The sequence below is a fragment of the Pongo pygmaeus genome, chromosome 5 (assembly GCF_028885625.2).
Source record: "Pongo pygmaeus isolate AG05252 chromosome 5, NHGRI_mPonPyg2-v2.0_pri, whole genome shotgun sequence".
Classification (NCBI taxonomy): domain Eukaryota; kingdom Metazoa; phylum Chordata; class Mammalia; order Primates; family Hominidae; genus Pongo; species Pongo pygmaeus.
In genome coordinates, this window is record NC_072378.2 from 24552967 (window position 1) to 24570349 (window position 17383).

The 17383-nt window shown below is 41.4% G+C and overlaps 1 protein-coding gene across 1 annotated transcript in view; it reads right to left on the reverse strand.

Annotated features, from left to right (window-relative positions):
- The window catches only part of GPLD1 (glycosylphosphatidylinositol specific phospholipase D1), a 72183-nt gene that overhangs the window by 40387 nt on the left and 14413 nt on the right, over positions 1-17383 (reverse strand). The window contains exons 3-10 of the mRNA XM_054492632.2: positions 13980-14058; positions 10186-10283; positions 9121-9231; positions 7648-7696; positions 6601-6655; positions 1869-1976; positions 1614-1641; positions 1382-1521 (exon numbers count right to left, since the gene is read on the reverse strand). Coding sequence (XP_054348607.2) covers positions 1382-1521; positions 1614-1641; positions 1869-1976; positions 6601-6655; positions 7648-7696; positions 9121-9231; positions 10186-10283; positions 13980-14058 — 668 coding nt within the window. The remainder of the gene's footprint in view (positions 1-1381; positions 1522-1613; positions 1642-1868; positions 1977-6600; positions 6656-7647; positions 7697-9120; positions 9232-10185; positions 10284-13979; positions 14059-17383) is intronic.

The following is a 17383-nucleotide window of genomic DNA, read 5'->3' on the forward strand; positions in this document are numbered from 1 at the left end:
CTTTGGGAGTCTGAGGCGGGTGGATCACTTGGATCTCAGGAGGTGGAGACCAGCCTGGGCAACACAGTAAAACCTCGTCTCTACCAAAAATACAAACAATTAGCCTGGCGCGGTGGTGTGAGCCTGTGGTCCCAGGTACTCTAGGCTGAGGCACAAGAATCACTTGAGCCCAGGAGGTGGAGGTTGTAGCGAGCTGAGATGATGCCACTGCACTCCAGCCTGGGTGACAGAACAAGACTCCATCTCAAAAACAAAAAACAAAACACATGTGCTCTTAAAAAAAAAAAAGAAAGAAAAAGAAAGAAATGGGTTATCAGAGGAGCCTTGGCTCTCTCTGATCTAGGAGTAGTGTAAGACTCTGTGAGAGTCTAATGATCTACTACAGCTAGAAGTGGGGACAATCACAGTCTACCTTATCTATATTTGGGCTGAGTTTCTGATTAATACTTGTCCTGAGCATGCTTAGGAGAAGAAAAGGAACTGGAGGTTCAGCAGCTGTCCCACGTGGGCCAGATGTCAAATTTCAACAGAATGTTTTACAAATGCATTTATTTCTTATTTTATGTTGGAGTGTGTGTCGGGGCATGTAGCTATGGCTCTGTTTGCTTCTGTTTTTTTAGTATTAGGTGAGGTATCCTTTGACACCCTCAAACCCTGAGAGTGTAGTCAGGGTGGAGAGGTGTGTCACCACAGCAAGAACACAGCCACTCTGGGACCTGCGGAGACCTGGCACTCCAGCCCCCAGCATGGGTTTTCCCAAAAGAAACAGATGGAGGCTGGGTGCAGTGGCTCACACCTGTAATCCCAGCACTTTGGGAGGCCAAGGCAGGTGGATCACTTGAGGCCAGGAGTTTGAGGCCAGGCTGGCCAATATAGCTAAACCCCATCTCTACTAAAAATACAAAAAATTAGCCAGGGATGGTGGTGCACACCTGTAGTCCCAGCTGATTGGGAGGCTGAGGCACAAGACTCCCTTAAACCCGGGAGGCAGAGGTTGCAGTGAAGCCGAGATCATGCCACTGTACTCCAGCCTAAGCAACAGAGCACGACTCTGTCCCAAAATAGAAAGAAACAAATGGAACACCACCTGGCTGATTCCTGCCTGGCTGAGCCATTTCTCACAGACTCCAAATATTGCAATAACTGTCTCTCTGTTTCTAAAACATGAGCAGCATCAACCAAGCCAACTGGATGGGAACCAGTCGAGTTTATAAGATCACCGAGTTTCCATTCTTTCCCTCTTTGAATAGGTTAGGAAAGCACTTCATGAGATTGTTTTGTTTTGTTTTTATGTGATCAGCTGAAAAACCTGAGAGTTATGTTGGGGGATGGGGTAAAAAGGCAGGGAGTGATTGGTAATAGAAATGGAATATGAATTCACCTGGTCCCATTCTCCAACATGAAGCTTGTTAGATGATAAATATTAGTGGACCAAAACGCCATATCATCCAGTCCTCCAAGAAAATACTCTTGGAATTGTTCCACCAAAAACGGGGACTTTGTAGAGTAAGTGGGATATAACTATGGCAGAGAGAAAGAAAAAATAAAATGAATATGGTACTATTCCTGGTATCTTTATAATCCTTTAAGATTTGGAAGAATGAAGCCTTTACCTTGGAAACAGCTAACATCTCACCATACCTGCAACATAAACAATAATTTTGGCTGTGAGTTGCAGTTTCTAACAGAGAAATGAAGCAAATAATGAAGAAAAAGTTCCATCCATCCTTTTCCACTGTCATGCAACCGCCTTTGAATAAGCAGAACCCATAAATCCGAAATCCAGTCTCAGGAAACAAAAACATAAAAACTGTGCGAAGGAAGTCACAACAAAATCAGTTGCAAATTGTCCTCTGAGTTACACTTACATTTCTAAGAACTGGATATGTGAACAATCAACGATTACATTTTCGGTGATGACTTTTTGACCATACAGTTTCTCATAAATTCCCAGTAGATCTTTGACTGGCACATACCTGAAAAATGCAGAATAAAGTAAGAGTTGTTTTGATTCTGAAGCTGAAAATAGTAACAGCAGCAGCAGCAGCTACCAGTTATTCCGTGATTATTTTGTGCCAGGCACCATATAAAAGTCTTTACATGCACTAGTTATTTAATCCTAGCAATGACCTCAGGTGGTTAGTACTATCATATTCCCGTTTTACATAAGAATAAATGATTAAGGCACCGAAAAGTTAAATAATTGGCCCAATGATGCAGAGCAAACAACTGGTAACTTAAACATTTATGTAGGTATACTCAGATTGGAAACTAACTATAACGTACAAAAGGAGTGGTTAATTTTGTGAATTCAGAGTTCAAGAAGTAATTTAAAGTATTTCTATTGTTTCAAGTTGAATTGAAAAGAATTATTTTAAAAACACTATTATAAAAATGTCTCCTCACCCTGACATCTTAATTTCAGAGTATATAAAGTATACAAAAAAGTAAAACAAAGTATAAAAGTATTGTGAAAGGAAAATAAATCTCAGAACCCCAAAATTACTAAACTAAAGGGAAAAGTCAAGCTGGGAACCGTGTAGGGCAAACCTGCCTCCCAATCTATTTCTGTGTGTGTGGTTTTTTTTTTGTTGTTATTGTTTTTTGTTTTTTTTGGAGACGGAGTTTCGCTCTTGTTGCCCAGGCTGGAGTGCAATGGTGCGATCTCCGTTCACCGCAACCTCCGCCTCCCGGGTTCAAGCAATTCTCCTGCCTCAGCCTCCCGAGTAGCTGGGATTACAGACATGTGCCACCACACCCAGCTAATTTTATATTTTTAGTAGACATGGGGTTTCTCCATGTTGGTCAGGCTGGTCTCGAACTCCCAACCTCAGGTGATCCACCTGCCTCGGCCTCCGAAAGTGCTGGGATGACAGGCGTGAGCCACTGCACCTGGCCCTCCCAATCTATTTCTAAGTGAGATTGCTACAAAGATTAAAAGCTACATATCTCCCTCACAATTTGCCCACAAGGAAATTCATGTAGGCAAAGGACAGATAGAACTCAAAAATCATCCCTCTGCTCACCTGAGACAAAGGTATATCCGATTGCTTCCTTTGCCTAAATGTTTCACTAAACCAGACTACAGCATAAGTGAGACTATTCCTGTAAATTGCATATTCAGTGAAAGGCTAATTGGAAATTCTGAAGAATGTCTTGTATCTACCTATGACCTGAAAACCTCCTTCTCGCTTCTAGTTGTCCCGTCTTTCTGGACTGAACCAATGGACATTTTACTTATTTTTTTAATTTTTTTTTTTTTTTTTTTTTTTTTGAGACAGTCTCACTCTGTTACCCAGGCTGGAGTGCAGTGATGCGATCTCGGTTCACTGCAACCTCCGCCTTCCAAGTTCAAGCAATTCTCCTGCCTCAGCCTCCCAAGTAGCTGAGACTACAGGTGCGCGCCACCATGCCTGGCCAAAACAACTGACCTATAAGGGGACTGAACCCGTGACCCTGGTGTCATTAGCACCACAACTAAGCTAACTGGCCAATAGCCATTTCACATATATTGCTTGATGTCCCATGTCTCCCTAAAATGTATAGATAACCAAGATGTGCTCCAACAGCCTTGGGCACATGTTGTCACATCCGGACCTCCTGAGGCTGTGTCATGGGTGTGTCCTTAATCTTGGCAAAACAAACTTCCTAAATTGATTGAGACTTGTCTCAGATACTTCTTGGTTTATAGTATAAAGCAATGAAAAGAATTCTAAATCAGGCTTTTGGTTCACAAACATTAGTTATTTCAGTTGCAAAGAGCAGCATTTAAAAATCAGATTTATACTCAACCATCTTTTAATTTAAAAATCCTCAGAATAAACAAGATAAAAATCACAACCAATAAAATCTAACTTTAGTAGGTTTCTTTTAGCAGGTAAAAGAAAGAAACAATTGAGAGACTCATTTTTTATTTTATAAGAGCGTGGAATGGCATTCCCAATAAAAATAGCTTAAAAGTTCAGACAAAATAACAAAAAAATATTTTTTTAAATGAATCACCAAGCTAGCAGGACAGCAGAAATTTTTCAAAGGCCAAAAACAACTAGAAACAAAAAAACCCTGGGAGGTAAGCAAACGGGACAACCAGCTTTTGCCCTGAGAACGTGTGCCACACCCTACACGTTAGGTTCGGAACCCGGATGGTTTTTTTTGTTTGTTTGTTTGAGATGGAGTTGGAGTCTCACCCTGTCGCCCAAGCTGGAGTGCAGTGGCATGATCTTGGCAGTTCTTAACTTAAGCCTACTTATTCTAGCACCATGGAATATCACCAAACATGACCAGTATAACTCCAGTCACATCTGATAAAGGAGACTTTAATGCAGCAACTATTATTAGAGATAAAGAGGGATACTGCCTCACGATAAAAAGCTCAATTCACAAGATATCCTTTTGAAATTGAATGTACCTAACAACATATCTTCAAAATGTATATAGCAAAGCAAACTTTGACAGAACTACAAGACATTGAAAAATCTACCCTCATGAGGGAGATTTTTGAAACTAATTTCTCTCTTAATAATCAGTAGATAGGCCTGATAAAAAGTAAAGAAATAAATAGTGATGTTATCTTACTTATAACTTACGAATCTTTTTATATGAATGGTAAATTTTTTTTTCTTTTTTGAGACGGAGTTTTGCTCTTGTTTCTCAGGCTGGAGTGCAATGGCATGATCTCAGGCTCACTGCAACCTCTGCCTCCCAGGTTCAAGTGATTCTCCTGCCTCAGCCTCCCAAGTTGCTGGGATTACAGGCACGTGCCATCATACCAGGCTAATTTTTGTATTTTTAGTAGAGGAGGGTTTAACCATGTTGGCCAGGCTGACCTCGAACTCCTGACCTCAGGCGATTCACCTGCCTCACCCTCCCAAAGTGCTGGGATTACAGGCATGAGCCACCGTGCCTGGCCTCAATACTTCAATTGTTAATTTTCCAATTCATCTCTAGATTCAATAAACACTTAATCAAAATTCCAGCAAAGTTTTTCTTGGAACATGACAACTTGAGCCTAAATCTTATTTGAAAGAACAAAGGCAAAGAATAGGCAAGGTGCTTTTGAGGAAAAAGAAGGACTAGTTATAAGATCCACCCTAACAGAGCCCAAGACTCATTATAAAGCTACAGCAATTAAAATAATCAGTATTGTTCAGGGACCAAAAGGACATACCGGAAAGCCCAGAAACTGACCCATACATATACATAACATTTTAATTTATAACCCAAAGCGGGTGCAGTGGCTCACACCTATAATCCCAACACTTGGGAGGCCAAGGTGGGCAGATCACTTGAGCCCAGGAGTTCGAGACCAGCCTGGGCAACATGGCAAGACCTCATCTCTTACAAAACATTAAAAAATTAGCCAGGTGGAGGCTGAGGTGGGAGGATCACTTGGGCCTGGAAGTTGGAGTTTGCAGTGACCCAAGATCACACACCACTGCACTCCAGCCTGAGCAACAGAGTTAGACTGTCTCAAAAAAAAAAGATAGAAAGAAAAAGAAAACCAAAAACAGAGAAGGTATTGTAGATCAGTAAGGAAAGGGGAGACTATTGATAAATCATTCTGGGACAATCCATTATCTCCAGAGGAAAAAATAAAATTAGATTTACATCTCAGAACATACAAAAAATTAACTCCAGTTACATCAAAGACATAAAGCTAAGATATAAAACTATAAAAGCTTTAGAAGTCTATGTAAGAGAATAACCATTTGCCCTCAAGGTAGAAAGGTTTTCTTTCTTTTTATTTAAGAGACAGGGTCTCACTCTGTTGCTCAGGCTGGAGTGCAGAGGCGCGATCATAGCTCACTGAAGCCTCAAACTCCTGTGCTCAAGTGATCCTCCCACCTCAGCCTCCCGAGTAGCTGAGACTACAGATGCTGTGCCACCACACCTAGCTAAGAACAGATTTCCTAAATAAGACATCAGAAGTACCTATCACAAAGGAAAAACTGATATATTCAACTACATGAATATTAACAAATCCTGTTTGTCAAGATACACAATAAAATAAGTGAAAAGACACCACAAACTGTGAAAGGCATTTGTAATAACTAAGTGACAAACTGACAAGAGAGTAGAAGCCAGAATATATAAATACTCACAAATAAATAAAAAGGATAAACAACCCAACAGAAAAATAGACTGAAAACTGGAAAAAGTTTTCACTTAAAATCAAACACAAATGATCCATAAAATAGAAGGAAAGTGTGACCTCTTTAGTAATCTGGGAAATTCCAACTGCAACCTTAATGAGCTACCATTACATACAAACAGGCTGGAAAATTTTAACAGTTGGACAATACCAAGTATTGGAGAATGCAGAAGAAGCAGAATGATTACACAAAGCTAATGGTAGCATAAGTTAAGATGATCATTTTGAAAAAGTAAACTATGACTCAGCAACTCCACTCCATTCAAAATTGAGCAGAATTCAATTTTTCAAAGAATCTACTTAGACTATGCTAATATGCAATTTTACTTTTCAAAATTTACCAGTGCAGAAGACTTCTAATTATATTGTCAGTTATATTTTCTAAGGAAAAAAGTCAAGGCTCTAATTGCCACTTAGATACCACATATTTAAATGTACATTGCTCTTACCAGCGTCGTGCAAGGTAATTAAAATTAAATTCAAACTGGCTCAACACATCTCCTCCTAGGGTATGAGAAAAATATTGACATTTGGTGGATTAGTGACAAACATAGCATGCATCTTTCAACACGAGGTCTGACAAGTCGGATTATTAGTTTTTCACATTATTACACATTTTTGTTCATTGTTTTAGGTAAAGGCATGCCTTTTTTTTTTTTTTTTTTTTTTTTTTAGGTGGAGTTTTGCTCTTATTGCCCAGGCTGGAGTGCAATGGCGTGATCTTGGCTCACTGAAACCTCCGCCTCCTGGGTTCAAGCAATTCTCCTCCCTCAGCCTCCCTAGTAGCTGGGATTATAGGCATGCGCCACCACGCCCAGCTAATTTTTGTATTTTTAGTAGAGGTGGGGTTTCACCATGTTGGCCAGGCTGGTCTTGAACTCCTGACCTCAGGTGATCCACCTGCCTTGGCTTCCCAAAGTGCTGGGATTACAGGTGTGAGCCACTGTGCCCGGCCTTTTTTTTTTTTTTTTTTTTTTAAGAAAAAATTATCTTTTAAAAATCTTAGTTAGTGAAACATATAAATTAAGAAAGAACTAGCCATATAACCAAAGGTGTTTTTTGTTTTACTTTAAGGAAATATCGACCATAAGGGTTTAATAAACACCATTCACCACCTAGTTTAAATATTTAAAAGCAATTTACTACTACAGGCAAAAGGTGGAGTTTACTAGTTTAAAGCTAAAGTATTAGGAGAGCAGGAGACACTAGCTAATGAATTTCAACCCAATGTATAAGTAAAGTTTTCCTAAAATTATGACATGTCAACAACAAAATGTAGAATTTTTTAACAAAACAATACACATAGACAGAAGTTTTTAGAAATACATCTCTGTGTTAAATGAGGTACATCTCTACTCTAAATGAACTGCAACATTAAATAGAAAATACATGCAACCAGCAAAATATTAAAGACACACATATTTAAAGCACAGTAGTGATGTCAATATAAGTGAACTATACCACGAGAAAATTTAGCAAATGTAAATAAACAGTACCAAAATCACCAGCCGAATGAGCCTCTGAATAGGAGCCGTGAAAATCAATCTGAGAAAGAAAGAGAACCATCTGGTGTGTATTACAAATTGTAGCCCCAACTCTTACTTCCACAATCAAGCAAGTGGTGGAAGATGACAGCTAACTCAATGAATTGCTGAGGATGCATAATCGAGAGACTCAATTTTCACACTAACATTTTATTAGTAAAACATAATAATAATAAAAAGGCAGGGCGCGGTGGCTCACGCCTGTAATCCCAGCACATTGGGAGGTTGAGGCGGGTGGATCACCTGAGGTCAGGAGTTCGAGACCAGCCTGGCCAACATAGTGAAACCCCATCTCTACTAAAAATACAAAAAATTGGCCGGGCATGGTGGCAGGTTCTGGTAATCCCAGCTACTTGGGAGGCTGAGGCAGGAGAATCACTTGCACCCAGGAGGTGGAGGTTGCAGTGAGCCGATACTGCATCACTGCACTCCAACCTGGGCAACAAGAGTGAAACTCCATCTCAAAAACACACACACACACACACACATATATATATATGCAGCTGAGTTGGATACATATGTCTGGTAATAAAGCTACTACAGACAACTCTGCCTTATAGGGTATATATAAAAATATCTGAGTTGAAGTTGAAACTTCTAACAGAAGGTAATTAACATAAATTAAGGACCAGGGGGCCTTCCAGAGGCTAAGTCATCAGGTAAGATCACAATTTTCAGTTTGAGGACGTGGCATTTTCATATAGAAAGTTAAAAAGAAAGAGAAAAAGTCCAGTAAAGTAAAAGTATTACTTTTAAATAGAATCAAGTGGCAGGTATTCATATCCTTAAGATATACAGCTTGAATAAAGCATAAGATTTATCAAATATTTTTGTGACTAAAACAAAACATCACATCTATTACTGTTTTCAGTACACACTAGCCACTCTGCTCTTGTGGATGAATCTACCCAGTTGGCAAGAAGAATAAAAGGAATGAATTGGGCCAGGCGCGGTGGCTTATGCCTGTTATTCCAGCACTTTGGGAGACCAAGGCAGGCAGATCACGAGGTCAGGAGATCGAGACCACCCTGGCCAACATGGTGAGACCCCGTCTCTACTAAAAATATAAAAATTAGCTGAGCGTGGTGGTGCGTGCCTGTAATCCCAGCTACTCGGGAGGCTGAGGCAGAAGAATCACTTGAATCAGGGAGTTGGAGGTTGCAGTGAGCCAAGATCGCACCTTCGCGCCACTGCATTCCAGCCTGAAAACAGAGCGAGACTCCATCTCAAAAAAAAAAAAAAAAAAAAAAAAAAAAAAAGAAGAAAAGGAACAAATTGGAAAAGATGAGACTCTAACCAAGCACTGCTTTGGGCAGAAGTCTGAATAACCTAACATTTTCCTTTCTTTTAAAACGGTCAGGTTTTGATCTTAGGTGTGACAGTATCACTCCCATAAAGTCATTCCCCATAAAGGGATGTACTCACAGCTCCCATGGTCCTAAGGAATCCTTGTTCAATGCCCAGACTATGCCAGCTGACATCTGCCGCCATGTGAGACGTAATTCCAAACAAGAAAGCTACCAGTTTCTCTGTGTCCTGCCAAACAAGCAAATTAGAGTCATGTGTGTTTGGGTGATTTTATAATAACAATCCTATTAAAAGTTTCAATAAACATAAATTCATTTATGTTACTGAGACTTAACAAAAAATTTCAGGCAAGTATATTGCAGTTTCTAGTTATTAAAAACCACATAAGAGGCCAGGTGCAGTGGCTCTTGCCTGTAATCCCAGCTACTCAGGAGGCTGAGACACAAGAATTGCTTGAACCTGGGAGGCGGAGGTTGCAGTGAGCTGAAATTGCACCACTGCACTCCAGCCTGGGTGACAGAGCAAGACTCTGTCTCAAAAAAAAAAAAAGAAAACCACACACAGGCCAGGGGCGGTGGCTCATGCCTGTAATCCCAGCACTTTGGGAGGCCTATGCGGGTGGATCACGAGGTCCAGAGATCGAGACCATCCTGGCTAACATGGTGAAACCCCGTCTCTACTAAAAATACAAAAAAAAAAAAAAAAAAAAATTAGCCGGGTGTGGTGGTGGGCGCCTGTAGTCCCAGCTACTTGGGAGGCTGAGGCAGGAGAATGGCATGAACCCAGGAGGTGGAGCTTGCAGTGAGCTAAGATCGCACCACTGCACTCCAGCCTGGGTGACAGAGAGAGACTCTGTCTGAAAAAAACAAAAACAGAAACAAAAAAAACCACACACACACACAAAACCATAAGGACTTTTGGAAACGTTTTATGATGTGTTGGAAGTGCTTTCAGATTAATTACTATTGGAGCAAAATGATGAAGTGATATATCCCAAACTGTGTTTATAAGTAATTCAAGTATTAGCTAGCCATCTACTATGTCCAAGCAACGTGCATGACACTGAAGGTGGAATGGTGGGCAGCCCTTACAGAGTGGTACAAATGGGGTCAATGTGGGTGCAAAAACAGTACATGGCAGGTTTGGTGCTAAATATTTTAAGGATTAGAGGACCACGCCTACCTTCTCCCAGGGAAGGGGATAGTTCTCTCGGATATAATGAACGCTTGCGTTAAGAAACGGAGTCCAGTGAGTGCTCTCAGACACATCATGGTATTTTCCTGACAAAACAAAAGCAGGGCTCTGGATTCTCTCTTAAAAGTTGGAGAGTCTCAGTCAAATCTTCCACACCACCCACTGCGCTGCTGTGTCCCTTCTCCTCCTTCCCTCCATGCCCCTCAGTTTCTCCTGTCGACTTTCAACAGAAGCCTCTAAAACAGAAGGGCCAGCTGAGATTTTGCAATAGGCATGGTACTGTCTGCCTAATGACTAAAAAGAACCCTACAGTAAGAGGGACAGAGCCTAAACTGGCTCACGGTATCGCAAGCCTGGCTACCTGGTTAGAATAGAGGCTAGAAGTGTTTCCATTTCTGTGCCCTAAAGCTAAGGAAACAAGTTGTACTTTGGTTTCGTTTATTTGTTGGGGTTTTAAGAAGTATCTTCCTTGTCCCTCACAGTCAGCCTCCTTAAGAGTACAAGAAATAAAACCAGATATTTCATATGCTTTCAAGCATTTGACTTTATAATAATTATTGCAAAATGGCACGGGCCCCAGTGAGCATTTTACGCAAGCATCGTTTGAGTGGGCCAGTGCGTGTCCCATGTAGCTCTTTATTCCCACAAGACGGGTGGAAAGACAGAACTGGCCTCTGTGCTAAACCTCCAAGAGCCACGAATGCCTCATGGAGTGCCAAATGTTACGAGGGTAACTAAAAGCAAAACTGCAGAGTTCAGATCCCTCAGTTCAATTTTTCTATGCCGTTCCTAAAGTAAAAATTGCCGAACCAGTTTTTTTTTTAAATATTATTATTATACTTTAAGTTTTAGGGTACATGTGCACAACGTACAGGTTTGTTACATATGTATACATGTGCCATGTTTCAAATCATTGGTTTTTTTCAAAATGATTTTCAAAGAAGTTAGAACCAAGACATTTGATTTGCTCCCACAGTTTTCCTAGAGATAAAGCTTTAAACAATTCTTGTTCTCCAGAATACAGTAGAACTCCAGAATTAAATACGGCAGTAGCTCTTTTGAACAACTTCAACTTAAACAAATTAGCAGATTAACTGAAGCTTTCTGATCCCTCTGTAAATCCAACAGACTGGAAGCAAAAGAAAGTCCCCCAGAGCATGCTAGATGCTGACAGCTAGCAAGCCACTGCTCAGACTTGAACTTACCTGTCTATACCACAGCTCACAAAGGGTCAATCAGACCCACTTCTAATCCTGTTTAAACCAGATGTCCTTGTTACTGTAATTATAAAGGCTAATTCAATATTAGGTAAACTAATACAAATGAAGAGTTTTGCTGGGTGCAGGAGTGCATGCCTGTAATCCCAGCACTTTGGGAGGCTGAAGTGGGAGGACCCCCTGAGGCCAGGAGTTTGAGACTAGCCTGGGCAACATAGGAAGACCCCGTCTCTACAAAAATTTAAAAATAAAATAAAAAATTAGCCAGGTATGGTGGTACACACCTATAGTCTCAGCTATTCAGAAGGCTGAGGCAGGAGGGTCGCTTGAGGCCAGGAGTTTGAGGCTGTAATGAGCTGTGATTGCACCACTGCACCCCAGCCTGGGCAACAGTTGGCAAGACCCTGTCTCTAAAAAATATAAAAATAACTTTTAAAAAAAAAGGTGTTTTTTCTTTGGCAAGTAAGTATCCAAGAAAACTAAGTGCTTTGGAAAGATGCAATGAAAGTGAATCATCACCAAATAAGAAAAGGAAAACTACAGTTGAATTAGGTATGTATGAGACAAGGTAAAATGTGGAAAAATGCATAAAAACCTAAGTGGAATAAGTGGAATTTGTATACAAATTCCCTGTAACTAGTCATATACCAGTCCCAATCTTTTCATCACACAAGAGTATTTATTGCTGCAGAAAAAAATGGAAAATGCTAGGTAAATACTTTACATTCCTTTTCCACTCTCCTCAGAACCTTGACTAGTGTGGGTTTTGTCTGTCTCTAAAAATGGCGTACATTAAGCAATGTTGCTCAAATTGAATGGACAAAAATATCCTTTCTTCTTTCTTTTTTGTAGAAGCTATCAAGGGACAGTAGAGCTCCCATGAATACAGTTTGGGAAGTGCTAAATTAGAAATAAAAGGTTAGAAAGGAGAACTATAACATGCAGGCAAAATAATAGGATTGAGAAATGATAGTTAACAGACTAAGAGGGAAACAGAACAAAACTCTTTATAAATATGAGAAATACAAAAGCTAGCTGTCTGGGATTCTAACTACAGGAGTGATTAGCCCCAAATAGTTCATTTCAGTTCCAAAGACATCACTGAATTAAAGGAATGGGATAATAATAGATGACCCAAGACCCCAGAAGCAGTTTATACAAGGACCCAGTGTGCTGGGGGCCTCCATTTGTCCTTCCAGACCCACTCCCCATCCTTCTCTACCTTGTAGGGCGACTCTGAGGTCACCTGCTTCAACTGGCTTCGTGGCCCTCTGGCTTTGGTTGGGTTGGGTTTGGCCAATAAAGAGAACTGACAGATCAGAGAAAAAGAAGACACAGAAGTTGGGGTATGTATTCTCCCAGCTCCCCTTCTGTGGGGTCACAGTGGGCTGGCTGTGCCCCTTAGCTGAAGGTCCAGCTCTCATCAAGTGGTCCTCTTCATGCAGCTCTCTCTCTCTCCACGGTTTCAGCAATCTCTCCCTCCCCTGAACTATCTTTTGCAATTCCTCGCCTCCTGTCCATATCTTTGAAAATGGTGCCCTTACTAAGCTCCTTTCCAATTACTCAGTTGGAGTGTGACTTCTGGGTCCTGCTGGAGCTCTGACTGATACGACTCATGAGACTAGTTCACTGATAATGACAGAGCAGGAGCATTGCCATCTTGGACAAGAACTGCCATTTTAAGTTCACCTTGACCAAAAATTGCCTAAATCCAAAGGGCATCGGCCTAATGGGTACAGTCAGCATAACCATAAATCACAGATAACATCTCCAATCAGAAACATTCCAAACCCCTCCCCAACTAGAGATGTGCGAGCCCCAAGATAACCTCCCCTCCAGCCGGAGAGATGTCAACCCCAAGATAACCTCCCCTCCAACTAGAGACATTCCAATCCCACCATAAACTTCTCCCCCACACAGAAACATTGCAAGCTCTCTCGCCAATAAATACTCTCAGTCTGTAAGAGAGAGTGTTCCTGACCAAAATTGGCCAGAAGCCCCCTCTCAGGTTTACTTCTCCAAAATAAATCTGTCTTTGACTGTTAAGCTGCTTTTCATGTTTCTTTCCTCTTTCTTTAACTCTTACAGATAATAGTATCTGAGATTTGCATAACACTTAACAAAATACTGTGCATTAATGCCAAGGACAATCCAGTCTAGGCAGGGCAGGCATTCTCTTTGCCAAGACATGAAAATTGAGATTCTGTGGATAAGTGACTTTTTTAAGGTCACATGCTAATATAGAAGGAACACAAACTCAGACCTTTTGATCTCTTGCAAAATGTCTTTTATCATGCCACTTAGGTTTTCACCGAAAAATAAAATTTTCAGAATTTCTACGCTTAACCAGGTCAGTTATAGCTAAATGGAAAATGCAACTATGTAAACTAAGTCATTAACCAACAATATTCTTGGGAAACAAATTGTTCTCAACAATAATGGAAAATATACTGTGCAATTAAAAATATGTAGTACACACACATATATATATATTTTTTAAAGTCATAGCTATCCCTATTAACCAAGTAAAAGTGACTTCATTCAGTCTGCAAACTTCCATCTTACCTCCTTTGCAGATGCTAGGGTAAAAACAATCAGGAAACACGGTTCCAGCCTGATATGCATCCTGGTGTTCTAGTAACAGCTGCAGAGCAGGAAAATACAGAGATTAAGGGGCAGGAGTCAACAGCCTGGGGAATACAGGCCCCACCAACTTCCTGTGATGAGATGCTAGAACTATGGGGGTATAGATGGAATGAAAGGGAAAAAGGAAGGAAAGCAGGCATAAAGTAAATAAATAATTAAAATTCACACATAATCCAAGACAAAACACAATACATAACTTCAGATTCTTCCCTACCAAACACAGAGAGGCTAATTTAGAAATAGCAGAAAACACTTGTTTAAATTTCATCTTCTTTCATTTTTCTCTGACAACCTAGTAAAGCAGGATTTCCCTGAAGCTTTAAGGTTGTTTTACTGACCCAGAGCTGTTGTTTTTGTTGCTGTTGCTGTTTGTTTGTGTTCTGAGATGGAGTTTTGCTCTTGTCACCCAGGCTGGAGTGCAGTGGCGCAATCTCAGCTCACTGTAACCTCCCAGGTTCAAGCGATTCTCCTGCCTCAGCCTCCTGAGTAGCTGGGATTACAGGCATGCGCCACCATGCCCAGCTAATTTTTGTATTTTTAGTAGAGATGGGGTTTCACCATGTTGGCCAGGCTTGTCTCGAACTCCTGACCTCAGGTGATCCACCCATCTCAGCCTCCCAATGTGCTGGGATTACAGGCATGAGCCACCATACCTGGCCCAGAGCTGGTTTTTATAAAATTTTCAATGATTCACAGTGAAAAGAGAAAAATAGACACACAAATGCATGCACGCTCACAAACACGCATGCACATATGTGCATATCAGTTTATAGTTGCTACCTGTGCTTTAGTGTAAGATGACGTCCTTTGTGTTTTGGGAGGGCTAAAAAAAAAAGTCCTTTCCCTTTTAAAATGATGTGAAAGTAGATGGTAGCGGTTTTCTTCTAAATGTTCTTCCTTGGTCAACTGGCTCACTTCCTTCCATTCCAAGTCCCTTATGGGATGTCTAGCTGCATGCTACAGGCTAGAAAACACAGACTACATTTCCCAGGCTGTCTCAGCTCACAGTCTGATATGGCCCAGCCTCCACCATGGAGCCCTCGGCTAACACGGAAGCATTTGGTGTTTCCACAGCAGAGATAGCACAGCCCCTCATGTTGCAGCTCTGGCTTCCCACGTGTTTATGGGCAGAGTACAGGACAACCATATTGTTAGCAAGGCAGGTGCCCAAGGTGGTGATGAGGTCCCAGAACCAACGGGTGAGGTGGTGGCTTCTTATTTTACAAACCGTGTATGCGACAGTTGAATTTGTAGCTAGCAAATGGGGTAGTGACTGCCTGTCAATGGCAGGAGCAGCAGCTCCTTGACAGGCCAGTTCTATGCATTATTTTGGGAGTCCTTTCTGGACACCTGGCCTAGAGCCTGCTCCTGCAGTTCCCACAGTTTGTAAACAGTGAATTCTCTAATTCCTGGTATTAATCCTTTCCTTGCCTAAACTAGCAGAGGGATTTCCATTATCTGCAAATGAACTCTGATGGACACACTGGGCAAAGTAAAAGTTTGGCAATATCCCGCCTTTTTTTTTTTTTTTTTTTTTTTTTAAATAAGAACTTACTAATAATGTGGACCATATATAGGGGCAACAAAGAAGTACTTCAAGAAATTAAAACACAAAGAAAGATAGTATCATCTGGTTTTTGGTTTTGTTTTTCTAACCAGTATCCCATTCTCCTCCTTCTAGAGGCAGAATCACCCTCTCCCGAGGAGAGCTCATTCCACACCGCTCAGGTGGGGCTGACCAGAATGCTGTGGCCAGCATATCCACCCTCACTACAGAGTTTGACTCAGAAATGGACATCTGAGCAAAGCTAGTTCCGTTCACACCTTCCCCGAGACTTCTCCACTAGAGCTCTGGGAAGATGCCCTCTTCCCCTTGTGGCTGCTGAGCTCTGACGCTGAGTCCTAGGCTGTCAGCATCCTCCACGTGGAGAGATATAGAAACCATCTAGAGCTCTGGGCCCAGTTCCACACTGCAGATATCAGTTACATGAACCAATAAGGTGCACTTTTTTCCAAAAGATAGCTTGAGTTGGACTTTTGTCACTTAAAAATAGTAATTAACTTTACTAGCTATTTACTTAACCAGTCACTGTTCTAAGCTTCTTATATGTATTAAGACTTGTTGAATCTGCATCTCCCAGTGAGGTAGGTATGTTATTTAATGTGATAAAATAATCTGAAGTAAATTTTGAAAATTATGCCAAAGAGCAAACTGCTGAGGAAAAAAGAGGAGTACTAACGAAGGATGTATCCTTCAGATATTAAAATGTATTTTTGGATTTTTTTTTTTTTTTTTTGAGATGGAGTCTCATACTGTCACCGGGCTGGAGTGCAGTGGCGTGATCTCAGCTCACTGTAACCTCTGCCTTCCAGGTTCAAGCAATTCTTCCTGCCTCAGCCTTCTGAGCAGCTGGGATTACAGGCACTGGCCACCACACCTGGCTAATTTTTGTATTTTTTTTTCTTTTTTTTTTTTGAGACAGAATCTCACTCTGTCATCCAGGCTAGAGTGCAATGGCATGATCTCGGCTCACTGCAACCTCTACCTCCCGGGTTCAAGTGATTCTCCTGCCTCAGCCTCCTGAGTAGCTGGGATTACAGGCACCCGTCACCACGCCCAGCTAATTTTTGTATTTTTAGTAGAGACAGGGTTTCACCAGGTTGGCCAGGCTGGTCTTAAACTCCTGACCTCAGGTGATCCACCTGCCTTGGCCTTCCAGAGTACTGGATTTACAGACGTGAGCCACTGCGCCCAGATAATTTTTGTATTTTTTAGTAGAGACAAGGTTTTGCCATGTTGGCCAGGCTGGTCTTGAACTCCTGATCTCAGGTGATCTGCCAAAAACATATTTTTGGCTGGGCAAGGTGGTTCACACCTGTAATTCCAGCACTTTGGGAGGACGAGGCCAGCGGATCTCTTCAGCCCAGGAGTTCAAGACCAGCCTGGGTGACATGGCAAGACTCTTGTTTCTACAAAAAATTTAAAAATTAGCCAAACATGGTGGTGCAGCTACTTGGGAGGCTGAGGTGGGAGGATCAATTGAGTATAGGAGGTTGAGGATGCAGTGAGCCATGATCACACCAGTGCACTCCAGCCTGGGTGACACAGTGAGACCCTATCTCAAAAAAAATACATATTTTTAAGCTATAGAAACAAAAATAGCATGATACTGAAACCAAAAAGAACAGATCAATGAAACAGAATAAAGAATACAGAAAGGCTGCGCGCGGCAGCTTACACCTGTTATCCCAGCACTTTGGGAGGCTGACGCAGGCGGATCACTCGAGGTCAGGAGTTTAAGACCAGCCTAGGAAACATGGTG